The sequence below is a fragment of the Coffea eugenioides genome, unplaced genomic scaffold (genome assembly GCF_003713205.1).
Source record: "Coffea eugenioides isolate CCC68of unplaced genomic scaffold, Ceug_1.0 ScVebR1_55;HRSCAF=288, whole genome shotgun sequence".
Taxonomy (NCBI): domain Eukaryota; kingdom Viridiplantae; phylum Streptophyta; class Magnoliopsida; order Gentianales; family Rubiaceae; genus Coffea; species Coffea eugenioides.
Genome location: NW_020864408.1, coordinates 165,931 through 192,441, shown reverse-complemented (window position 1 = coordinate 192,441; position 26,511 = coordinate 165,931). Strand labels below are relative to the sequence as shown.

Here is a 26,511-nt window from a genome sequence, read left to right as displayed (position 1 = left end):
GGATATAATGCAAGCTGGCCCATGCACTTCTATTTCTAAATGCCAAGTCCCTTATCTAAATCCATTAACATCTCAAGTTTTGGTTTTTAGTGATAGGCCTCTAACGGATTGTTTGATAGTCTTTTCTGTAAAGACACAGAGTGTGGGTCTTCTCTCTTTTCAAGGGTCGTGTGATGGAGCTTTGTGAAAACATATCTTCATTCGGCCTAGTCTTTGAACATCCATGTGTGGAACATGGCTAGCGACAAAGTAACACAACGGGGACCATTGAGGAAGCTTTCATGAACCTATCAGTCTTTGGATCTAGTAAGAGGCAACATCACCAGAGGGACCATGCAACTTACTTCCTTCTGGGTTTTATATTTCCACCTGATGTCAATTTCCAAATGCTTGGTCACCAGACTAAAGTGTCAACTCTTCGAGGCATGAAGAGGAAAGCTCAAGTGGGCATAGAATCTAACTCTTGTTATCGACGACGTCGGTTGGATCTTTGGCCTAACAGTTGGTCTTCGTTGACCATTTATCAGCCATCACCACGACAAGATTCTCTGTCTGGGGAACCTGGCCCTATATTGGGCAATCTTAATCTGGACCGTTCTGATTTCTCTACTATGGGTTTGCAGGTGGTTGTCTTAGAACAATCGCCTAATGCTCTATGAGGATTCTAAGTTGGAACTGTAGAGGGATGGGTCAACACCTTGCAGTTCAATTTCTGACAATGTGCTCATAGCACATGAGGTGCTAGAGTTTTTAAGGAAGGCGAAGAAGGGGAAGACCTATCTGGCTGCCTTAAAGCTCGATATCAGCAAAGCTTATGATAGGTTTCTTGGCAATTCTTAATAGCTGTACTTCGTAAAATGGGCTTTCTAGATTCTTGGATCAGGATCATTTCTCAATACATCTCTTCGGTCTCTTACTCAATTATTATCAATGGGGTATCTTCACCTACAATTTATCGTACTTGAGTCCTCCGTCAAGGTTGTCTGTTATTCCTCTATTCATTCATCCTATATCAACAAACTCAGTCCTTCCTCTTAACATTTTTGGCAGAGACGAATTCATACTCACTTTTACGGGTTTGTCGTGGTGGCCCTTCTTTATCCCACTTGATGTTTTCGGATGAGACTATGGTATTTTTCAAATGTGTACCATAGAGGCAGCTGGGAAGCTAAAAGATACGCTAGACACATATCGAGATGTTTCGGGTCAGGAAATTAATTTTGCTAAGTCAAACTTCGCTGTTAGTCCAAACACTCCCACTAACATAAGAATGGCCTTCTCAAGAGTATTTAATATTCAATTTGTAGTAGGAATGGGAAGATACCTGGGGCTCAATCTTGATTTTTCTGAAAATAAATATCAGATGTTTGCTAAACTCAAATCACGAATTTCCAGGCGTATTGGGAAATGGAGGTCATCCAATCTTTCAGTTATGGGACGGATTGTGTTAGCAAAGCATGTGCTAAGTGCCCTATCATAGTATACCCTTTCAATGTTTCGCATCCCGCGCACTATAGCCAAAACAATTGACAAGTACATAGCACGATTTATTTGGATTGGGGATGTTGAAGGACGTGGGATCCATTGGAAATCGTGGTCTATTCTAACTATGTCCAAATTTAGAGGGGGTTTGGGAATGCTATCTACAGAAGAAATGAACAGAGCCTTAGTTGTTAAATCAGCTTGGCGAATACTTTCTCAGCCGAAAACTCTATTTAGCCGCTTCTTCATATCTAAGTATTGCAGGAAAACAGATATTTTAAGTGTGAGTTGTGCAACTAATGCCACTTGGGGATGGCGAAGCATCTTGTGGGGAAGAGATTAACTGAAGTTGGGACTTAATTGGCGAGTAGTAAATGGAGCAAAAATAAAGTTAGAGGATAATTGGATTCTTGAATATCAAAATCCTCTTCGTGGCATTTACAATTTACCCCAATTGCTAAACATGACAGCTGCGGATTTGATTGATTCTACCGGGCACTGGAGGGATTCATTGATTAAACTGTTTTTTCCTACCATGGTAGCCTGTAAAATTCTTACAATTTACATTCCGCAACATGGAAGAGAGGATCACATGATATGGGAGTTCAAAAGAAGCGGGGCTTATTCTGTCAAGTTGGGATACCATTTGGCTGTAACTGTCCGTCGGAGTCAGAATCCATCATCATCTTCACCATCCCAAGGGTCAACAATTCCACATAGTGTTTGGAAACGGTTATGGAGCCTAAGAATTCCATCGTTCATCCAGTTCTTTGTATGGCGATTGTCTGTACATCAAATTTTTATAGCATATTTTTCTACGAAAGATTCAAAAAATAGCACTCCAAAGTTAATGAATGGGATGGAAATCTAGCCAATTCCTTCATAATTGTCAAGTGGAATATTACATGATACGGCATGATAAAATGGATTCGCTCAAAAAAAGAAAAACATTTTCTAAGACGTCACTAAATTGTTCTCTAGGTAAGTAGACCAGAATCCCTTTTCTACATATAAAACCACTAAAAATTCATTGTAATAATGCAAATAAATATAGCCAGATCCAGTCCTTTGTGAATCAAAATTCCAAGCTGTAACACGTAATTGAACTCTTAATATTGTTTCACCATAGCTCACTATATTCCAAACCCATCCCTCTTAACGTACAGATGACTTTACAAGATTCTTGCTTCAATTGTGCTACATATTTTCAGACGAAGTTAGTCAGGATAATTTTTTATAATCGATATAAAATCAACCAAACAAAGAAATGGATAACAAGGTATTACATAATTGCTGGAAAAATGCTTCTTTTCTCCAGCAGAATGCTGCAAATTAATTTAAATAAGGTAGCCAGTCCTGGAGCTATGGTTGAAAACAGAAACTAGCCTCTGAATACGCAGCCGTTGAATTAAAAAACCCGACCTGTTAATTCGACCATATCTTTTGTTTTAAACAAATCAAGCCTATGGTCTAGAAACAAAAAAGATTGTTCTTCCTGGAAAAAAATAAGAAAAAAAATCAAGAAGAAGAAGAAGAAGAAGAGCAGTAAATTAGGAACCCTAACAGAATAGTTTCATTTTCATTCCTGGGTAAGCTAGGAATATTTTCAGCTATACCTTATTTGCTGGATCTGAAAAAGATTAATTTCAAAGAAATGTTGTAAACGCTAGTGCCGTCGTCAGTAATGGTATCCGACTTGTAGAATGCAAATTTGTAAGAAATCTTTCTATGGATAATGATTATGCATGAATGGGTTTGTCTGCAGTGGTCAGGGAAGTAATTTTCTTTGTTAGGTTCAGAGTTCGAAATCTGTACTTGACAATTGAGAATGAAAAAGATGTGAGGAGGAATAGAAGGACAAAAAAAAACAAAAAAAAAGAGAGTTTGTCTAACAAGAAGGTCACCAAGTGTGAATGTTTGAAAAAGCGAAATTAAATCGTACAAGTCTTAAAATGGAAGGACCGCAATATATATGAGGTGTGAGTTTGCGTGACAACCTGTGCTTACTAACTAGTTCCCTTCTAATGACAGCTTGAAAAACCTTTTTTGTTTTTAAATTCACAATGGGACAAATCAGTATAATTTGTTGATTGTGTAATCTTCAAACAAGATCCAAAGACTTTTGCCTTCTAATGACGAATTCTAGATGCCAATTCTCACCTTAGGGAAAATAAGATAAAAATGTCCTCAAGCGTATTACATATAACGAGAATGGCAGTATCATAATTTGTACTAACTTTTTTTTAAAGTTACAACAACTTGGAACCACATACTTGTTTTCAGGAGAATAGGACGACCAACTTCACTGATAAAATGGTTAAGGTTAACTTATTGAAAATGTAACTGTTATTCTTGGTTTTGATGATCACAAAAGTTCGTTTATACTGACCAAGATTGATCAGGCCTGATGGAACAAGGAAAGCATATGTTTGATTGACTCCAGTCTACGATGCTTTGGATGTGGCAAACAAGATTGAAATAATATAAATGAATTTAGTCATTGTTTTGTTCCGATCAAAGATACTGTCTTTTAAGTATGTCTAGTTTGTCATTCTTGGTACTTTGAAATGTTTATCTAACCTCCTTCAAATACAAGTGTTTTTGTCTATCCAAGAATCAGGTTCAAATATGTCATGAAATGCAAGACAACCAAAATGAGAAGCAAAAACAGGACAATCGGGTCGGACGGCCGAAAGGAAACTGTCGGACGTCCGGAAGGATCGGACGCACACCTCGGACGCATATCAACCAGATCGGACGTCCGAAAAATTCCAAGATAACTTGCTAGCTCTCGGCCTACGATCGGACGCTGTGCTGTTGGACGACAAAAATCTCATCGGACGTCCGAACTTCAACTTGGCTATTTTCGGACGATTGGTTCGGACGATGATTTGATCGTCGGACGTCCTAAAGCCCCAACGGCTAGCTGACCCTTCATCTGCCTTCTATCCGTTGGAAGCTTTAATGAAGCTCATTTCTGTTCCCCTTTAAAAACAAACTGTTCTGAACGAAGGGAGGACTTTTGCACACTTTGTTTACAAGATCTCAAGAGATATTTTAGCTAGAAAATAGTCTCCAAAGCAAGATTTGTTTTAAAGTGGTGTGAATTTCTGGTGAGCATTTCTTTTGTGATTGAAAGGATCTTTAGTGTAGCTTTGTTGAGGGTTTTCTGAGTGATTGTAAAACTTCTTAGCTTGACTAAGTGAGGCTTAGGGCAAGGAGGAAGTGCTCCCTCCATTGTACATCTAGTTGATCGTCTTCCATCAAAGAGAAGTTGCTCTTCCTAGTGTGTGGTCTTCAAGTTTGAGGATAGCTTGGTAGACACTTGGTTTGATTCCCCAATTTACTTTTCTGTTTAATAAAATTCTCATTGCTTGTCTATACTTGTGTTTCTGATCAATATTGCTCTTGTCTTCTAATCTACTTGGTTGATCATTACTAGAAAAGAAGGAAATTTTCATTTAGCAAAAATTACCTAAATCTGATTAAGATTTTGAATAACCCAATTCACCCCCCCCTCTTGGTTGTCTTTGGGACTTACAGTAACCATTCAACTCTCCCTTATGCTCGTGGAAATTCCACCACAACTCAACCTCCAATTCCAACTTCACCAAAAAATTGGCTATTCCACCACAGTTGGGCAATACACATGTATGAAGAAACCCTGTATCCTTACTTTCATTTACCTATTGCCTAGATTGATTACTATTCTCATTTCTCAGTGAACTCAAATCTTTCTTCTTATATTACCATTCTTCCATTTAATTTTTATAACATATCCTTGAAGGAAGTTTAAACCAATGTGAAATTTGGCCAAACCATTCACGAAATCCAAATAAGAGGAGGGAGGAAGGAGAGAAGAAAGAGATAGCCAGATTGTATTGATCACAAAAGAGAAGAAGAAACGTGGAGAGGTGGAAGGCTAGACGAGGGAAGGGGAGGTAGAGAGGGAAGGTAGGGTCTAGGAGGTAAGATACGAACAGAAACAACTTAAAAAAGTCAAAATTTCATTGTGTAAGAAGAAATATCACATACCTTTGACTTTCTGAAATAATATTTTATCTGGCTTCATAACTACTAGTTAAGCCCATAACCTCCTTTCTCATTCCATACACTATAAATTGTTCCTCCTTTGCGAAAGGCAACAACCAAACTTAAGGAAAGAAACCTGTAGTTCACTTTGTCATTCATTCCGTAATTATTTCTTATTCAAAATGGGTTTTATGTTTAATATATGGATTTTTGTATTCATGGGATTGGTCAGGTTTGACATGCAGTTGGTTCTTGGTGCACCTCAAGTGCCATGTTACTTTAGTTTTGGTGATTCTATAGCTGATAATGGCAATAACAATAACCTCCCAACAATAGCAAAGGCAAATTATCCACCTTATGGGATTGATTTTCCTGACGGCTCAACAGGAAGATACACCAACGGTCGAAACATTCCTGACTTTATTGGTAATTATATTTTCGAAGGACCAAATTAAACCTTCATATTTTCTTTGTCAATTTAGCTTATGGTGCAGAAAAGCACAATCCATTTTTGTTTTTTTTTGCCATGGTCATCTTTTTGGTGAATTTTCTTGCAGCTCAGCTCCTCGGATTTGATAATTTTATCCCCCCATACGCAACTGCAAGAGGACAGGACATTATCAAAGGTGTAAATTATGGTTCTGGTGGAGCTGGAATTCGCGATGAGACAAGTTTTCAGCTGGTAATTTCGTCAAATTGTTGCATACAATTCTCACCAGTTTGCTCATGTCCATAAGTCCCCACCGGCTGGCTATACTAATTTACTCATATCGAAATTGTTGTGGCTATGTGCTAAAATATATAGGTTAATTCTAGCAGATTTGAAGAATCTCATTAAATTCCTAACGTTTGAAATTCTAAAAAAAAAAATAAAAAATCATGACATGAAGTCAATTAATTGATTTTCCATCTTGTGAAACCATAGTCAACTCTAGCAGTTTAAAGCAAAAGAATAAGAACTTTTGCGCCCCACGCCCATACATACACATACATATATATATATAGTAAGCGGGAGGTTTCGAATTTAAAACTTCTCACTCATACTCTTTCTCTCCTTTATTGCTCAACCCATCCCTCTGCCATAATAATTTGATTATGCAAGTTTTCGGTATGTTGTCCTTCATCTAAATATTGTCTCCCTTGGATTAATTTCTTATGTTTGATAATTAAGCGTGGACAACTTAATGACCCAATTAATTTCACAGGGTGCTCGTATCAGCTTTAACCAGCAGCTGCAGAATCATGGTAGAACAATTTCACGTATTAGTCTCTTACACGGAAGTCCGACTTCGGCAAAAGATTATCTAAGCAAATGCTTGTACACTGTTCTGATTGGAAGCAATGATTACCTCAACAATTACTTCCTGCCACAATTTTATTTAACAAGTCGGACCTATACCCCAGATCAATATGCTGAAGTTTTGATTCGACAATTTTCTCAACAACTAAAGGTCGGTGCTATAATTACATATATTTTGTTCTCCCTCATCATAGACTTTTCTTTATTTAACATTTCTATATAATACTAATTTCCATAACCACAAAGCATTAACATTCTTTTTTGTACTGAAGTGCAACAAATACACACCGCATGGCCTAAAAACATCTGATAAACAGGGTCTAATTGACCATTTGCTGATCACTTTTGTACTACTTTGAAATGCATATTTGTTACACTTTAATTGATCGAGTGCATGATGCTTCTTTACCAACTCGAACAAGCATTAAGTTATCTACGATATTATCTTTTCTTTTCTTTTCATGCCAATAATATATTAATTTCATTGTAAAAATTCTCTCCCTCTTCTATTTTAACTTGTGAAATATTTGCAAAGGAAACTAGGACAACTGACTTGTTAATCTTCTTATTCTAGACTTTGTACAATTATGGAGCTAGAAAAATTGCACTATTTGGATTGGGCGCCCTTGGTTGTATTCCTGCAGTGATAGATAGTTCCGGGGGGACTACGTGCGTGGATTCAGTCAATGCCGCAGTTCAAATATTTAATGACAGACTTAAACCACTTGTAGATGACCTTAATTCACAATTAGTGGGCGCAAAGTTCATCTATTTAAATACTAGCAGCATTCAGTCAGGAGATCCAACAAGTCTTGGTAAGGACTGTTTCTATTTACACGTACCTAGGATTTTCATGGGTTAATTATCCTTGAAAATCGTCTAATTACTTTCCGAAAGGATCTTTTCTTGGTCCTTTAACTTTCTAATTGTGAACTGTTAGTACATAGAAAAAAATTCTTGTGAGAATCAAAATCCCCTAATTTCTTGAAATGAAAAAGAGAAGTCATTTTATGCCGCTTGAAATTCAAAATTAAGGCCCTTTGTCTTCTATGGTTTTGCAAACAAAATATTAATTGGAATTCCACCTTTTGGACTAGTGGATTCTATATACCATTTTCAGCTACATACATTCTATCAAAGAAGCAATATCAAAATTTTACCACTAAACTCGAGTAGTCGATATACTTGTTAGATTCTAAGGAGAGAAAGATGAACCTAATTTAAGAATTTTGGAGGTTTTTTTTGGACTTGTTTTAGTCAATAATACCACAAGTACTTTATTTCCAAAAATTCTACAATTTTCTACTTTGTATTAAGAAATTTAAAAAAAAAATTGTAACAACTAACGACATACAAAATTTGTTGAAAATTATAGTAACACTTTTCTCTTCTATATATAAGGCATACAGTTTTTCACTGAACCCTGCTGCCAAGTTGATTCATCAACTGGACTCTGCATTCTTGGAAGTACTCCGTGCAGCAATAGGACCCAGTACGCGTTTTATGATGCCATACATCCTACCGAGACTGTGTATCAAGCTTACTCGATCAGAGCCTTTGATTCAGTTCTGCCCTCGGATGCTTATCCAATGGACATTCGCCACCTTGCTCAACTATGATGAAGTTTTCAAGTAATCTGATGTAACTCATGTCATATCTCGTTTCAAACTTATTCATGGTACAAGTGCCTTGTGTGTTTTTTTTTTTCAATGCAAAGAAATAATGGTGTCTGGAGTCTGGACTCTGGTGGCGGCGAGAAAAAGCAGAGTTTGCCCTCGCTAGAGGCAGGCACATATGCAAAATACTAGTATGAATTATTTGTACTTTTTTGAGTGTTTAATGTTATCAAAGTATGTTTCGTGCTTAACTAGCCAACCGGTGAAGACCATCTGGTCTTGGGATTCTTCCGGAACTCCAAGGTCAAGTGGTCGAATCCCACTTAATTCCCGGTGCGCTTGGGGTGGCGGTGTACTTGGGCGCTGGGGATTAGTCGGGCCGCCTTCGGGTCTTGACCCGGACACCCCTGTGTTGACAAAAAAAACAAAAAAAAAAAAAAAAAACCCAACCGGTGAAGACGTTAATCAGATTATCTTTCCTAATTTTGACGCTAAAAGCTTTTAGTTTCTGCGTGGAGACTCTGATTAAATTTGAATAAAAGGAAAAGAGTAATTATTTAAGATATTCTTTTCTGGGTTTGGGGTCTCATAAGTTTCAGTTAAAACTAATTATGTAAATCTAATAACATTTGGTGTGAACTCGTATCATTTTGATATAATCATGAATTTTTGTATAAGCTTAGTTAAATAAGTTATAAACTCAAGTTTTATACTAAAATTGTACCAATTTTACACAAGATATTGTAAAAATTATATAATGGGTTTGAAATCGATAACAACTCAATTTGTGAGACTTCAACTATGTGCAAATTAGGTTGCAAGATATTCCCATCAGCAAAATATAAACCATTACCAAACAACAGCGAGTCCACAAACACTTATCAGCTGTGCTCAAGGCACCCACGTGTATTTGTAAAAGATTGAGGTTACTTCAGGATCATGCCCAAGAGGCGAATCAACAAGGCATTCGTGACAAAACACCTATTGTAATTCAAATTTGCAAGCAAAGATAGAGTGTTATTTCTTTAAATTATCACCCAGTTTCTGAACATCAAATTTGACATAATGGACCTATAACCCCTTCTTTACATTTTACGAGGGGTTAAAAGTAATGACACATTTTGTAATATCGTAAAGGCTGCTTAAGTAGTCCGTTCGTATCAAAGAAATTGGTTTCTCCACCACAGTGGGGTAATACAAATGTATCAAGTAACCCCATATCCTTCTTTCGTTTACCCAGTGCCTAGATCGAAGATTATTCTCATTTCTTAGTGAACTCAAAAATTTTCTTCTTATGTTACCTATCTTCCCATTAACTGTTATAACAAATCCTTGAAGAAACTTTGAACCAATCTGATATTTGGCCAAACCATTCGTGAAAACCAAATAAGAGGAGGGAGGAAGGAGAGAGGAAAGAGGTAGCTAGATTGGAGCCCAGCTAGATGAGGAAAGGGGAGGTAGAGGGGGAAGGCAGGGTCTAGGAGGTGAGGGATACTAACATAAGTACCTCAAGTGCCGTGTTACATTAATTTTGGTGATTCTCTAGTTGATAATGGCAATAACAATAACCTCCTAACAACAAACCAAGGCAAATTACCTACCTTATGGGGTTGATTTTCCTGATGGCGCAACTGGAAGATACACCAATGGTCGGAATATTTTCCTCCATTAATGTTTTCTTTCTTTCTTTTTTCTCCATCAATGTTTTATAAATTCATGTCTTCCCAAATCTTTAATTGTCTGGTCCACTCGGTTCAGGTAAGATAAGTTTGGGGGAAAATGTTTACAGCGTAGCTGCCTAAATACAACTTGTGGTAGTGATAACACTACTATTAGCCACTGTACAGCCACCAAGCCGCCCCTAGACACCATTTGCAATCAGATGTTCGTGTACAAAAATTGGATGTATGCTATTCTAGTTTCTTGATGTTTGATTCCTTTTTTGTCAGTGTCAAAGTCAAATTACGGGTATTCTAGTTTGCTTAACAAATGCATTTAAGAAAAAAACTGATACACTATTCTTCATATGGTCAAACCGGACTCATGGTAGTAGGTACAATTGAGATTTCCGTATTTCTATTGAGTTTGATGATTTGATGGTTTAGTAATTTAGATTTTTTCCTGCAATGCCCTCCGTACAGTATAGACAATAGCATTATAAATGTAAACACCAACACAATAACATCTAAAATTACAATAAATTTTTTGGTACAAATATCGAGAGAAAAATTTGTTGCCTTTTGTTATGTTGTTAATTTTTTCCTTTTTATTAGGAATGATCTTGTTATTTTAATGTTCACATTTATTGATTTAGTGTCTACACTTATTATGTTACTGCCGATTCTGCACGGTACAGCTTTCATCAGTAATTATACAAACCCTCGATCTATTAGATCGAGCCTAACAAATTACAAAAGTTTTTAAATGATTATTTAGCTGTTAGTTATCTTGATGAGAATGGACAAATTAACGAAAATTGATTTTCGTGCCTCAATCAATTTCTCAGGGTCGTGCTGAAGTCAGCTTTGAGGAGCAGCGATGGGATCATGGTGAAACAATTATAAGCCTTGGACTGTTAATTGGAAATCAGACAGCAACAGAGTATCTAGAAAAATGCTTGTATACTGTTCGCATTGGTCGCAACGATTTCCTCAACGGCTACTTCCCTGCCACTGAGCTAATAAGTAGGATCTATGACGAAGATGAATCTGCGGATCGCTTGATTCACCGATTATCTCGAGGTCGGTACTAGAATTGCATTTGTTCTGTTCTCCCTCAATTCTTTTCTTTAGCAAAAATATGTTGTTAATAATACTAATTTATACAGTTACCAAGCGTTACAACTTGGGGGAATAATTAGGTAGGATTATATATATATATATATATATATATATATATATATATAGAGTTGCTTGGAATGTGATATATGGTGAGTTTAAAAAGGCTGAAAAATGTGTCAAAGAATTATTTAAAAAAACCTCAAGATATATGGCTGATGGCTGCACGATTTATTATTCACCTCTTGGTTTGCTTTTTGTGAAGGGCTGAAATTGTCCCTTCTGTCATGAGCTTAAACGGCTTTTTTTTGGATGATTCATACACATCGACTTGTGTAGGATCTTAATTATTAATAAAATAGATGATGAGCCAAAACGTGTAAAGATAATAGTTTGAGGGCCGATTAGATGATTTAACCTTTTAGAGGTCAGTTCAATGGGTAAAAACTATATGATGCGAATATGAACGGTGTATTGTATATAAGAATCTTAGACGAAAAGTTCTGCACATTTATGTTTTTTGTGGTTCCAACCAAAGCCCCCCAATTGTTATACTCTTGACTTAATGTTTTACAACTTAAGGAGGATTGTCGGTTTGTTTTGGCACAGACTGTAGTGGAATTAAAAAGAAAAACATAAACAACTTAAAAGTCAAGAATTTTGTATCCCGTAACTTCCTTGGAAATAAATAGAGCCCATAATAATAAATAATGGCCATTCCTTGACTTTCCACTGCATTGGAAAAAGAAAAAATATATAGCCCACCTACATTCCTTGAATTCCTGAGAATGTTGTAAATAGAAACCATAACCTGCATTCCCTCCATCCTCCTATAAATTTATTCTTTCCTTATTTGGAAGGAAAGAACTTGAGAAACATCTATCAGCACTTAAGTATTTTCTTACCTTTTTGGGGTTCCATGTCTTTTATGGCTAATACATGGCTTGTAGCGTCCATAATATTGGTCATTTTCTACCTACAGCCAATATTAGCTGCACAAGAAGTGCCATGTTACATTAGCTTTTGTGACTTTCTAGTTGATAACGGCAATAACAATAACCTAAATGCAATGTCGAAGGCCAATTGATTTCCGTATGGAATTGACAACATGAATGAAGTCGAAATTCAGGAGGGATCACTTAAAGCTAACCTAAGTATATACACCTATACTTCTCATTATACATACGTGTGTATGTCCATAGTCATAGACTAATAATGAGTTGAAGGAGGGACCATTTAAATTTTTGGTAAAATTTAATTTTAGACACTTAAATTGTAGATGTATTCTTATTTTAGCTCTAATTAAATCTTAATTTTGGACATTTTAACTCATACGGTATGAAATCCATCCACTTTGACCTTAAATTTCAGTTTTGGACATTTTGCACCCTCTAAAGTACGCAATCTATTCACTTTATACCTTAAACTTTGAATATCACTTGTATGAAATCTATTCACTTTATACCTTAACTTTGAATATCACTTGCTTACTATCATATTAATTTTTGACAATTTTAAAGATTAATTTCACATTTTAAGGGATAAAATATCTAGAATTAAAGTGGGATAAAATTCATGCCTTAGATTGTAAAGTATCTAAGATTAATGCTTAAGTACTACTAAAATGGAAATGCGTCTGCAAATTAAGGGTCCAAGGTACAATTTCAACCCTTAAACTTTTCTTGATCACTTTTAGTAAACTTTTCTTGATCACTTTTAGTGTGGGAGCAAATATTGCAAGAAAGGAAATTCTTAGCCTAATATTAAGGCTTTCATCTTAATATTTGGGCTCTCATCTTTCTCACGTTAGTCAACACACAGTATGATTCTATGTGATGACTTTCCATGTAGTGTGTGTGACTATGTGCAGGTATTCACCAATTGTATAATACAGCAGTTGAGATAATAATTGAACATAGAATACTGATTGAACATAGAATACTGATTGGCAGGGCTGAACTTTTTATTCATACCTTCTTTTCTGAAACAAGCGTTGTTAACAATGTAATCTTGTTGGAGTTGAAAAACTAATTTAAAAAACAGGTGGTCATAAAAATATGATAAAGCCACAAATCAACAACACTGCCGAATATCTTGTTGAGTCTTATAAGTTATTCCAACAATTTTATATTCTATAAAACTTAAAAATTGTTGCAAAGTATATTCGATTACTTGAGACCATCTTTAAGATGTTAACAATCAGGAATTTTGTCAACTTTGAACTTTTGAACGATAGAGTGGCTTAACACGCTTCCTTTTTTGTTCGCTCAGGAACTCTAAATTATAGTAAAAACAATAAATTATGATACTACCATTGACGATCAAAATCATAATGATAAAACCCCTTTAGTTTTCATGTGAGATACCTAAGGCTCTGTTTGGATTCAGACTTTTTTGAAAAACAATTTTTTAATCTACAATGCTACATCAATACACAAACAAAAACAACTCCAAAAATACCATATCCATATAATATATAAAAAACAACTCCAAATATATAAAAAATTACACAACTACCCATCACTCTCCACCACCACAGCCACCACCCCCACACCCACGACTCTCTCTCCTTCTCCTTCCTCCTTTTTTCTTTCCCTTTCCCTGCCCCCCAATTTCCTTTCCCTCGACTGATCGCAACCTTCCTAGTCACGATCAAATCTGATCATGACCAGAAGCCGGGACCAAGGTCGTGGTTGTGGCTAAAGTCGCAGCCACCACCCACGAACAGGAGAGGGGTTTGGGGTTGGGGGGAAGGAGGGAAGGGGGGAGAAGGGAGAAGGAAGAGGAAAGAGGGAGGAGGAGGAGGGGGTGGAAATAGAGGGGAGGAGGAGAGGAAGAGAAAGGAGAGAGGGGGAGGAAAAGGGAGCGAATACTAGTGGGTCGTGTAAAATTTTTAAAAAAAAATCTCAAAAAAATTGTAAATTATAAAAATGCTCAAAAATATCTCTAAAAACAATCCAAAAAATATCTACAGTAAAAGTTTTTTATATACACAACTACAGTAAAATTTTCAAAAAAACACCTCCAAAAATAGCTAATTTAAATAGAGCATGTTGTTTGGGTGTCAAACATAGTGGACAAAAGCAATAATTGTATAAACTATGAAGAAGTCAGAAGCCCATTATTCCTTGGTAGTTATGCCCGTATCCGCATCCTTGGTGTAGATGGGCTAGAAGGCATTAAACGAAAATCATACTAAAGAAACCTTGTTCACTCTTGATGGTCATTTAATTAATGGGATGTGAGGAATATATTTTGGATCGGAATCGATGGAATACTTCTTGATCCTTTCTATTAATTTAAGCCTTACAACCACAAGTTGGACTTAAAAAAAAAAAAATCCATTACTAATTTGTTGTACAATTTCTTCCTCCCAACCATCCACTAATATTTCGCCAACCAATTTTACATTGACTTCTTGATCGATGCCGTCACAAAAGTCAGTTGCCACCTGCCATGTGTGAGCATTCACTATCAGAGATTACCAATTTTGTCACCCTTAGAGTGCCGATTTTGCATTTTTTTTGTACTAACCTGTAGTGCCAAAAAATACCCTCTTCCTTGCATGTTTTTGGGATGATATCGTTATTATTATTATTTTTTTAATGAAATCAGAGAGACTCTAAACGTTATAAAATGGAAGGGGAAAATGGGAAGGTTTAAAAGTTGAGCCAAAAACATCAAAATTTACTTCGTTAGTTTTCTACCAATTAAGTTGGGTCTTGAACTAATTCTATATTATTAGAATTTTATGTTAATTGTCTTACAAATATTGATACTATCATTTTACGTCAATGGCCTAGATGCTGATGTTAATATGCTTATAATTCAAATTAAGCTTTTTTTTTAACTATTTTTATACATGGCTCGAAAAAAAAAAGTTTAAGTTGGAGGTCTAAATTCAAAAGTTTTCATTGGTACGCCAAAACTCGAGGGTGAGGCAATTACAATTACACCAATGTATCCAAATCTAGCTTTAGAATAACCATTTGTACCCTTACTTTCATTCTATTTCTTTATACACATGTATGCGTGGGTGTGTGCGTATACACATGTCTATATATTTGCTTCTTTGGCGAGATGACGAAACTAAACAAACCTCTCCTTTCCGCAGTCACTGGGGCAATTATGGCTGTTAAGTTTTGTATATGGTCTACGATGCCAATAGCATTGGTCTTTTGCAATATTGAGCCAATTTGGGGTGCACCTCAAGTGCCATGTTACTTTAGCTTTGGAGACTCATTAGTTGATAACGGCAATAACAACAACCTATCAACTTCGGCAAAAGTGAATTATCCACCTTATGGGATCGATTTTCCTGATGGCCCAACAGGCAGATTCACCAATGGCCGGACAATTCTTGACATCCTTGGTACATATCTCCCAACTCTACATCTTGGAAATTTAATTGGCTTTGTTTTTGTGGAAGGGAATAGCATAAAGGCTTGGAGATCGTTTCAACAAGGGTTATCTTGCTCAGCAATCATACATCATTTGATTAGTTCAACTTTCTTCTAATATTCTTTGTCTATTTTCTCTGGTTCCACCTTTTTTTTTTCCTCCTTTTTTTCAACAATCGATTGCAACCCTGCTTTGGAAAAGCTGAAAATGATATTGTTTGAACATTACCAAGTCCTCTAGCCAAGACATTAGCTTCTATCTTTTATTTTCACTCCAACTTATTAGACATTACTGACCTCCGATGGGAACATTTTATCTTTCAGGTCAGCTCGTAGGATTTGAGAACTATATTCCTCCATTTGCAGCTGCAACAAGTCAGGACATCATAAAAGGTGTCAATTACGGTTCAGGGGCAGCTGGAATTCGCGATGAGACTGGTAGACAATTGGTGAGTACTTTCTTGATAGCAGTCTTTGCTCTATGGGATTAGAAGTCATACATGCACGTATGTAACTAGTGAGGAGTTTGGGTCAAGTGAGGCTGTATTTTTCTGTTAATTTGCTGTATTTGTTACATTATTTGGTGCACAATAATACAATCTTATTATAAGAGTGAAAAATAGATGTAGTAATTACTAAATAAGATATGTCAACTACATTTGGATAACAGGGTAACATAATTGTACATCAAATAGTTAAGTACGACAGCCATACAAAATCATATAGAACTCAACGGTATCTATTCCAAATCCTTGTAAAAGTAAACAAGCAGCATAGCGAAGGATAAACTATTATCTCTGTCATTGACTTACGGTTTGCAGTTTCTTGTTTTTTATCTTTCAATTTCATAACGTATGCTATTACATTTTATCTCGGGGGATCGATTCTGCTAGAGTTTATTAGTTTATTTATTCCTAAATCACAAGGAAAGATAAATATCACTATTAGACATTCCATTTCACTTAATTGAAAATTAGGTTTTGGGTGCAAATTAGTTGCACAATATTTAGCATGAAATGCGTACACTGCGAAAACATCTATCACAGAATAAACCTGCTTAGCATAGCCAATATAAGAAGACAAATTACCCTTGGTTTGGTAAACATGCATTCAAAAGGAAACCAAGAGTTCAAGCATGGAATCATACTAGTTGCAGTTTCGGAAATGGAAATTTTTAATGGCGCTCCGATTATCTTTTTTTTTTTTTGGCAGAAACTGCCAAAAGTACTCTTACCCACCTGGACAGCAGAGATGGCTTTTCTTTTGCACTACTTGAAAATTTAAATCTTTGTAAAATTCTAAATGGTTGATATTAGGTGGAGAAAGTGACAAAATTTTTTTTTTCAAGTTCTATAATCCTCATATCTTTGAAGTTCTTTTTTATTTTTCAACAGTGCCAATTAGAATTTCCAGCTTTTCAAAATTCTTTGCCAGCATTATAGAAGTACTTTGTTGCAATTTCAGAACTTAACAAAGAAAGCATTTTATTCTTGAAAAACAACTTTCATTATATTAGTTCCCGTCATATCATTGTATAATGTCTCTTGACGAACAATTCAACAAATTTAAGTAGTAAATAGCCCAATGGTTAAACTAGTCCTACAAGCAAGTTTGGTAATAAGAATTAAAATATTAAGTGTTACTCAATAGCATTCCATAAGGGACTTATCACCTAACTGAATATAGATTTGATAAGAGGGATTTTAGAAACTAGGTACGTTACCCAATGCCCCCTAATTAGTTCTTTGTTTTGTTGCTGGTATAGCTTGTATATTGAGTATTGATCTCTATCTGTCACATCTCAAGGAATTAAATGAGCTCTATTTGCCTACAAAATACATATATCATCTACATATAGTCATGTAAAACATAGCCCTTTTTTTGGGCAAGATATTTCTTCCTATTTGCTTAATCACAAACTAATTTTCTACAATTTTCCTTAGGGTGATCGCATCAGCTTCAACAAACAATTGCTAAATCATCAAAAAGTAGTTTCAAACATTGCTTCTTTACTTGGAAGCCAGGCTGCAGCAAACGAGTACCTTGGGAGATGTCTGTACACTGTTGTCATTGGGAGCAATGATTACATCAACAACTACTTAATGCCACAGATCTATCCTACGAGCAAATTATATACACCAGCTCAATACGCAGAAGTCTTGGTTCAACAATATTCTCAACAACTAATGGTTTGTGTTACCATTGGAGTTTCCATTTCCATCCTTCATTTTTCTCAGTGTGGTTAGCAATCGAATTTTTTTCCTTCGAAGATCTACTAAATCGAAAAAGAAAACTGTATAGAACTAGTTAAGTTTATAGAAAATTATGATATAACCCCAATATATCAATTAAACAATCAAAATGGCTTATAAAAGAATAAGGAATTATCTGATGACACTTTCAAACGCATTTAAATGAATATAATGACATAAGAGACATAGGAAGGTGCAATCATTGTAGTAATGAGTATTGGGTTTGGGTTTATCCCACTACCGTATGGGATAAAACCCAAAACCCAACAAATAAAATAGTTGGTGGGATAAAATTCAAATTCAACAATGAGTTACTACTAAATTAAATTTGGATTGGTTCTAGATAACTCTTACAGGACGTTCTAACACAACATTACAAGGATAAAAATTCCCCTAATATCTGAGATTATAAATGCTGAATTATGAAGCCATCAAAGGTTGCTATGAGGTATCAATATCAAAAAATTCAAAATGACGTACATTTTAAGTTTGTACCACTAACGGCAACAACTTTAGATACTACCCTGTATAAAACCTCACTACTTTCTTTATGGTAAACTGAGTTATTAGTACAATCACTCTTACTTCTTTCGTGATTATGTCATCTGATAATTCCACTATGCCTACCATAGTTTGGCCTTATCAAGCACGGATTTCCTTGATTATTATTATTATTATTATTTGGTGAGTGAGATTAATTGTTGTTTCTTTCGTGCTAGACTTTGTATAACAATGGAGCAAGAAAAATAGCCCTATTTGGATTGGGTCCAATTGGTTGTACACCAGCTGAGATAAGCATATACCGGACCACTACATGTGTGGATTCAGTTAATGCTGCAGTTCAACTATTCAATGATAAGCTCAAATTTCTTGTGGATGACTTCAACAGACAACTCACAGATGCAAAGTTCATCTACATAAATATCACTAGCATTCAATCGGGAGATCCTGCAACCATTGGTAGGTTTTAACAAAACTTACGCATGTGCAGTTTTTTGCTTGGTCTTTGAATATCAGCATTTTCCCAATGACATATTAAACAAAAGAAATTGAAAAAGGAATGGGGAAGATAAGTTTGGGAAAATTTTATGCTGATCCTTATTTTCATGATGATACATCTAAAACTTGTCTACCTAGTTTCATGTGGATGAATGTTTTGCATTTTGGGGTCAATCAATCAAATATTATGTGGAAAGTTTGTAAATGACAACTGATATGATCTTTTGAGCTAGAATTACGAAGAACAGCAGTCCATCTATGTTTTAATAAATATAGTAATTACTTTACACTATTGTTCAGCATGAGACAAGTTACTGAAAATACAGACCTCTTCTATTATTTGTTAACATTTTAGGACTTTGAATGCGGCATATTAATTCGTATATAATAAGTAAACAAATTCTTTCTCAAAGCATGTACAAAATATTCTAAGAAATGTTATACTAAGAAATACACATATGGTATCACCTCAAGTATAAATAAATTTCTTTCAAAAATCAGTTTTGTTACTTTTTGCATGAAAAGAAGAAGAAGAGGAAGAAGAAACTAGGCATCTTACCATACAAAACTTAACCAATTGTAACTTTACACTGATTATGTTTCTCTTAGGGTTGCAAATTCTCAACCAACCATGCTGCAAAGTTTCAGAAACTGGTCTATGCAAACCTGGAGTCAGGCCATGCACCTTTAGAGCCATATACCTATTCTGGGATAGTTTCCATCCTACAGAGACTGTCAATGTGTTAACGGCAACAAGAGCATATAATGGTCTATTACCTACTGATGCCTATCCAATGGACATTCGTCAACTTGTTCAACAATGACGAAATGTATAAACTCTAATGTAATAAAATTCATAGCAAATGCAATAACCTACATGATGGTATGGAATTCCGATCATAAAGTTGTCCTAATATACAACACCATGACGTTAATGCTGTAGAGTTCATATACATATATTTGGAAAATTCACTATTAGTCTTGGACCAAATTAGTCCTTAATATTTCAGCTAAAAACATATAGTCTCCAAAGTATTCAATTTTGACCAAATCGATTGTTAGTCTTTTCGATCAAAACAAATGCAGTCCTTGTAGTATGTTAATTTGACCAAATTGATCCCTAACAAGAGTGCTGAACCTATGGATGTTAGTCCAAGAACAAGTTTTCAAAGTTTAAGTTGAATGATGTTTACTGCTAAATGTAAGCACAATTTTAAAAAATTGGAGAACAAATGTTTATTTTACATAGACTATCATTGACTTTAACTCTATTGTTATTATATTCCATATGCTGGCAGAGATTGGCCAACCTACTATATTCCATGTGCTATTGGAGATTGACCCTTCTAATCTTATGATCCTGACCTCGTCACTGAATTTGATGATCATGTAAAAATTGAGAATCAAAACTGCATTTTTCCCTTAAAAGAAAAAGGAAGAAAAAAAGAGTTGCACTCACAATGAGCAGGCGCAACTAATTAAATAAATTTCCAAGGTAGCTAAGCATTCAAATAACGATGGAGTTAAACTGTTTATCTAATTTCAGATAATTTTCTTCCGTCTATATAATGCTTCAATTTACATCTCGTCCGGAACTCCAGATAGACTCCTGGGAATCCGGAGATTTTGTCGGAGGGTAGTCCAAAACTAAAAAAAAAATTGCCTAACAACATGTAGAGTTTGTCCATTCTCATGTTTTTTAGTTGCTGCAACTATGCACAATTAAATCGACAACCACCATTTGGCACCATAACCTTGAATCTCTTCATCCTTCTCTTAGTCAGTTTTATATACATCTCTCTCCAGTTCCTATGTCTTTTAAAGTCTGTACATGTTTTCTGGTATTCATAGGTTTCATCATTTTCAACCCGCAAACAACTTTAGGTGCACAACAGATCCCTTGTTTCTTTAGCTTTGGGGACTCATTAGTTGATAATGGCAATAACAATAACCTTAATACAACTTCCAAGGCCAATTACCGGCCCTACGGAATTGATTTTCCTGATGGGCCAACAGGCAGATTCACAAATGGAAGAACAATCATCGATATTGTTGGTATCGTCTCTTTCGTTATTCTAGATTTTTCTTTGGAATTATAAGTTTCCTTAAATTCATTTCTTCTGCACTTTTGGCTTTTATTCCTTATTTTTTTTGGTAATTTCTTTTGTTCTGCTTGGAGCAAGAAAGACCCTCTATCAATTAATTCTCAAAATTTATTGTTATTGAGGTCCTTTTTAACAATGATTAACCTGTTCTATTTATTCATTTTACATGACATGGTAACAAACCCATTTTTGATAATCTATTGCAGCTCAGCTCCTTGGATTCAATGATTTCATTCCACCATTTGCAACTGCAAGCGGTCAAGAAATCATCAAAGGCATAAATTATGGTTCAGGAGGAGCTGGAATTCGCGATGAGACTGGTAAACATCGGGTAATTTCTCCCACAACCTTGTAGTTGTGTGCTCCTTTTGTGCATCAACACTAGCATACTATTGTCATTGGATATTTTGGGGTTGAACTAAGGAAGCATATAAGAAAGGTACATACATGACCCAATTTAAAAGAAAAAAAGAATGAAAGATATGCACCACAAATTTCTATTTCTTTCAAGCTACCCCCGACTTTACTACATAAAATCAATTAATCAAGAAAAATATTAAGTGCAGCCATTGGACCCTATTTTTCATGCAGCAAGTCAATCCTGATAAAGAATGAAAGTTCGACCATTTTCTTCATCTTCCCCCTAAACTTCTCACCTGAAGACACTTTAGCAAAAAGTCAGAAAATTTTCAGTTAGATGGATGGTTCAGACTACGTAATCTGATAGGATACAAGTTAATATTCTTCCCAGATAACCCTATTTGCTAATGGAATCAAATTATAAAAACCACCTAGTAGTTATTGTAGTTCAAACAGTTGAGGGAGATGATAAATGTGAGGGTACTAGAAATCTGCATCCTTGAACTGTAAAAGATTCGCGGTTCGGTTCCTAATTCACAAAGGGTTGTATTCAGGTGCCTTACACTACCATAGTTCATTCCTCTAATCGGTTGAAAACCAATGAGCTTCAACACTTATTTTTTTTGAAGAAAAATACTTCAGTAGCTGCAGACGAATAATAGTATCTGTATAAACAGTTGCAAATTAAGGGCGCAAAGGAAATTTGACTTCAAAATAAATAGAGACAATTCGTTAATAACCAATATGATAGGAAAATGTGTCATAATTTGATGCTATAAGGTATTAAATAGTAAAGCTAACGGATAGAGTGAAAGCTGGAAGTAATTGATCATACATCCCTTACCTAGCTGTCATCTTCTTTGAGTGTCACTTTCCAATTCCAAGGAGTACAGCCAATATTGCAAAAGTTTTTTGCCTCACGCAAATTAATGTTTGGAGTGCATTTCCGACAAACTTGCTGCCCTAGGTCACGTAACTGATCACACGCTAAACTATTTTAAAGTGACAACAGAGACGAATGAACAGGTAAAACCAACCATGCACGATAGGTATTAAGTTTTAATTGAGATGGAAAACTAAGTCAAGTAACTTGGTACTGCCAATCTGTGAGGGAAAAAACAAGAGAATATAGCGTTGTCTAGGTGCAATTAATGTTCAAAAGTATAACTAAAATTTCACAACAAGAGATTGTAGCTACTACACCAATTAATTACGCAGAGAATATAGTGTGGTTTAGGTTTAACTAACTGTGAGAATTGTAATTAAGCTGTTATGTGTGAAAATGGTCTATTAGTGTGACCCCATCTTATTTCAAGGATATCAAAAATGGATGTCATACATATTTGGAGTTAAAAGTCCTCAACAGACAGGACAACCCACACGGGTACCAGAGGATGAGCATTCCCATCAAGTTTTAGAAAATTACTTTTTTAAGCTTTAAAGCGTTTGAAATTTTTTAACGTTGTTTCCTATTTGTCTCCCCTCCCCCACCCCCACCACCATCCCCTTGAATTATATTTGCTCTCCACATTCATCCCTCTCCTGAAAGAAAAAAAAATTAATGGTTTATGATTATTACACTTCACGAGAGTGCTGGATCTATTTAAAGTTAAACTATCAATGCTAATCCAAATTAAATCTTTTTGACGTTTCTAAACTCTTTATGCTAAATTTTAGACTTGAAAGTGCATTTCAAAGAAAAAAAGGTGTGTTTTATTAAGGACATCCTTTTGGCTTAACTCTACTATTGCAACATATGATGTGTTGAAGGTTAACCCCTAAGCCAAGGGTGCTGGCTTGATCTGCCACCGACTTATCATACAAGAAATTAGGAGAACGAGTGGTCATACAACAGACCAAGTGAACCCTTTGTTCCATTTTCATCTTATCAAATTTTTGTTCATATTTTCCAGTTTTGTAGTCACTATTTGCAAAGGACTATTATTAACTAGCTCACTTTCCCAAATTCATGTCAGGGTGATAACCTCAGCTTCAACAAGCAAATGCTTAACCATCGAACAACAATTTCACGCATTGCTTCCTTGATTGGAAACGAGACCTCAGCAAGAAAGCACCTAAACAAATGTCTGTACAGTGTTATGATCGGTAGTAATGATTACATCAACAACTACTATTTGCCACAAAATTATAACTCAAGTAGCAAATATACACCAGATCAATATGCTGCAGCCTTGATTCAACAATATTTGCATCAACTAATGGTTCGTATTTCGATCAATATTTTGTTTGCGCTTAGTTGGCATTTTTTATAACACTTAAAATCATCTTTCCCCATACTTCAATGTAGTTTTGATGTTGTCCCTCAAGGATACATTTTATAATTTAACACCCTAGACTATTTGTCTCACTAATAAATCCAATTTCTCGTATGGTCTAGGATAGAGTGGTGACATATATGACACCACAAACGTTACAAAATATGATACGTCATAGTGTTTTTTTTTTTTTTTTTTTTTGTTTTTTGAGTCCTTTTAGAGCCTTAAGACTTCCTAGTTACTTGGTACTTGCAGAATAAAAAGTCAAGAAACATGTCTTACTATATGTTCCATGAGATTAAAAAAAATCGTGCATAATTTTTTCTCTAAATCAAATCAAAAGGTGATCATAATTTTCTATTTTTAATGTAATCATGATTTACAAAATCAACATCTATCATATTCAGAGAATTTTTAGCACGTAACTTTAGATTGAAATGAACTAGCTGTCGATTGTGTCCAGATAAATGAATTGTTCCTCTGCGTTTAATTCATTGTCAAACTATTTTGAGATAAATTTGTACATTTTTTTTAGTTTTCTTTTAATTTATGTGAACGTCACAGGAGCAATCAACAACCATGAAAATTTCAAGTGGAATTGCAACACCATTTGCCATAGTATTTTATTAGGTGGTTTTCCTCGTTTAATGCTGTTTAATGTTGAATTGTTGTGATATATTTTTGTAAAAGGTAATAACTGCTAGACAATTTTTTGCAGACTTTGTATAATTATGGAGCAAGAAAATTGGTCCTATTTGGATTGGGTCCTCTTGGTTGCATCCCAACTGAGATAAGTATGTTTCCCACACCAACATGCGTTGACTCAATTAATGATGCAGTTCAACTATTTAATGACAGACTTAAGCAACTTGTTGAAGACCTTAATACGAAGCTCAGCCAGGCAAAGTTAATTTACATCAATGTCTCTAGCATTCAATTTGGTGCTCCGGCAAGTATTGGTATGTATTATCTTAGCATTTACAGAAACCCAAATTTTTTTTTTGTTGTGTTTCAGTGCATTTTGCTTCTTTCCAATGACAAAAACAGCAACAAAACAATTTTCCAACAAAAAATAAAAGGAAGAAGAAGAAGATAAAATTAAGCTTGAGAAACTAAAAATAATGCCAATTCCTAAATGAGATATCATTGGCAATGTCATTTTCTCGTAGTGGTAACAAAAATTCTCTTTCCTAGCACCTCGTCTAGAGCAAAATTGCAAGAAGGTATTTAATATAGGAGCTTATCCAATCTAATTTTGCAAATATATAGTCCATGTGGCCCATCACTCCCATGCCTTTATTTTTCTACAATTATGGTTTTATTTTGCCAACATGTCAATTTTTTTTTACACTAATAAGTATGGATACATAATACATTACTTTCATAAAAATTTTTAATTTTTTTTCCTAACTCGGCATACATTTAATCTTGCAAGTTTGTGTCTACATATATATATATATATATATATATATAGTGTGTGTGTGTGTGTTTGAAACATTAATCTAGCAAATAATCCCACCACTACCCCTTGATTTTCAAACTAAGGTAGCATACTGGTACCATAACTTTTTCCTTAAGTCGGATAGGTAGATTTTGAAGTTCAAAAAACAAAAAGAATGTAAATTTTGCATTTTGATTATTATTGTAATTATTTTCTATCAGGATTGCAAATTTTCAATCAACCATGCTGCCAAGTTTCATCCACCACGGGTTTATGCATTCCTGGACAAAAACCATGCATTACTAGAGCTTTTAACTTGTTTTGGGATGATTTTCATCCTTGTGAAACTCTGAACCTGTACACTGCAGCAAGAGCATACAAGAAGTTGCTACCTTGGGATGCCTATCCAACGGACGTCAGCCACCTCGTTCTGGAATCATGATAATTAAGAGATTTTTCTCTTTTTTTTCTATTTGTTGAGACGTCTTCATTATCAAAATCCAGAAATTAAAAGACGTCCTTGGCCACTTAAACAATATTTCAAACATTCACTAACATAAGGTCTGAAATTGTAGGTTTCATAAATAACATGAAACGAGGTACCTTCAAATTCGCCCCTGAGGGGTAATTCGGCCGGTCATGTAATATTTTTTTAAGTCATTGCCCAGTATTCGGGTCCCATGGTTACTGTGCTCAGAGTGAGTTGGGGCACCCTCTCCCGGACTGCAGATAGATTAGTAGGGCCGAAAGTCTAAATACCCACTGTGTCGTAAAAAAAAAAAAAGGAGGAACCCTCAAATTCAAGAACCCATGGTCCGTATCCAATAAGCCACTCAAGAAGCATATTAAGCTTCTTAATTAGGGTAGAATTCAAAATTTTTATTAGTTTTTTTGTTTAATTTATTTAACAACATTAGTATTAGTCATTATTGTACCAATAAATGATGGTGCATGAAGAACATATAAAGACTGAAAAAATTTGCAATTATTGCTAAATGAAGGATCCATGACCGGGTCCACACCTACTTGTCCCGGATCCCTCTGCGGATCGCAGTTAGGGGCTGCTGTCTTGGATCTGCCAGTTGGATCCGACCCTCAGAGGAATGCATCCGTGCGCAGATCCTTATGGCATCCAAATACGATATTTGTTCATTTTAGAGTTTTTTCACCTGTTTTTGTATCCTTATTAGAGTAAAACTTTCTAACCTATAAATAGTCATATCCCTAGAACATCAATTATTAATTTATTATATCAAACCGTCTTACCAATTGTTGTGAGTTCTCTCATGTATTTATGAATCTTTAATTCATGTTTGAGATCCATTCATGTAAAGCTTCTCTTTTAGAGGGTGTTCGTGTAACTTTGTCGTCTTCTCACGCTTCGATACTACATCAATAAAGGACTAGGACAGAGTGACTTAGGAAATTGCCATGCCCCATAATTAGTTTCAACTTCACTAAAATGTCTCAA

The 26,511-nt window shown here is 35.3% G+C and overlaps 2 protein-coding genes across 2 annotated transcripts; both read left to right on the top strand.

Annotated features, from left to right (window-relative positions):
- The first annotated feature begins 1,945 nt into the window (after nt 1-1,945).
- On the top strand, nt 1,946-8,433 carry LOC113758537 (GDSL esterase/lipase At1g29670-like). Its single transcript, XM_027301349.1, has 6 exons — nt 1,946-2,214; nt 5,747-5,940; nt 6,072-6,196; nt 6,720-6,965; nt 7,389-7,629; nt 8,216-8,433. Exons 1-6 carry the CDS (start codon nt 1,946-1,948, stop codon nt 8,431-8,433), a joined length of 1,293 nt encoding a protein of 430 aa, XP_027157150.1.
- Nucleotides 8,434-15,287: 6,854 nt separating this feature from the next.
- On the top strand, nt 15,288-25,482 carry LOC113758536. Its single transcript, XM_027301348.1, has 11 exons — nt 15,288-15,579; nt 15,932-16,056; nt 17,551-17,796; nt 18,579-18,819; nt 19,468-19,670; nt 20,562-20,637; nt 20,710-20,918; nt 21,175-21,294; nt 23,300-23,545; nt 24,318-24,558; nt 25,262-25,482. Exons 1-11 carry the CDS (start codon nt 15,288-15,290, stop codon nt 25,480-25,482), a joined length of 2,220 nt encoding a protein of 739 aa, XP_027157149.1.
- The last annotated feature ends 1,029 nt before the right edge of the window (nt 25,483-26,511 follow it).

Bases quoted from the DNA above. Each gene is read 5' to 3' on its own strand.
- LOC113758537 (XM_027301349.1), top strand. From the start codon at position 1,946: ATGACAGCTGCGGATTTGATTGATTCTACCGGGCACTGGAGGGATTCA. The intron at 6,966-7,388 runs GTCGGTGCTATA...TTCTTATTCTAG, and splicing joins AATTTTCTCAACAACTAAAG to ACTTTGTACAATTATGGAGC. The intron at 7,630-8,215 runs GTAAGGACTGTT...TCTATATATAAG, and splicing joins AGGAGATCCAACAAGTCTTG to GCATACAGTTTTTCACTGAA.
- LOC113758536 (XM_027301348.1), top strand. From the start codon at position 15,288: ATGACGAAACTAAACAAACCTCTCCTTTCCGCAGTCACTGGGGCAATT. The intron at 19,671-20,561 runs GTTCAACAATGA...CATGTTTTTTAG, and splicing joins CAATGGACATTCGTCAACTT to TTGCTGCAACTATGCACAAT. The intron at 21,295-23,299 runs GTAATTTCTCCC...AATTCATGTCAG, and splicing joins ATGAGACTGGTAAACATCGG to GGTGATAACCTCAGCTTCAA.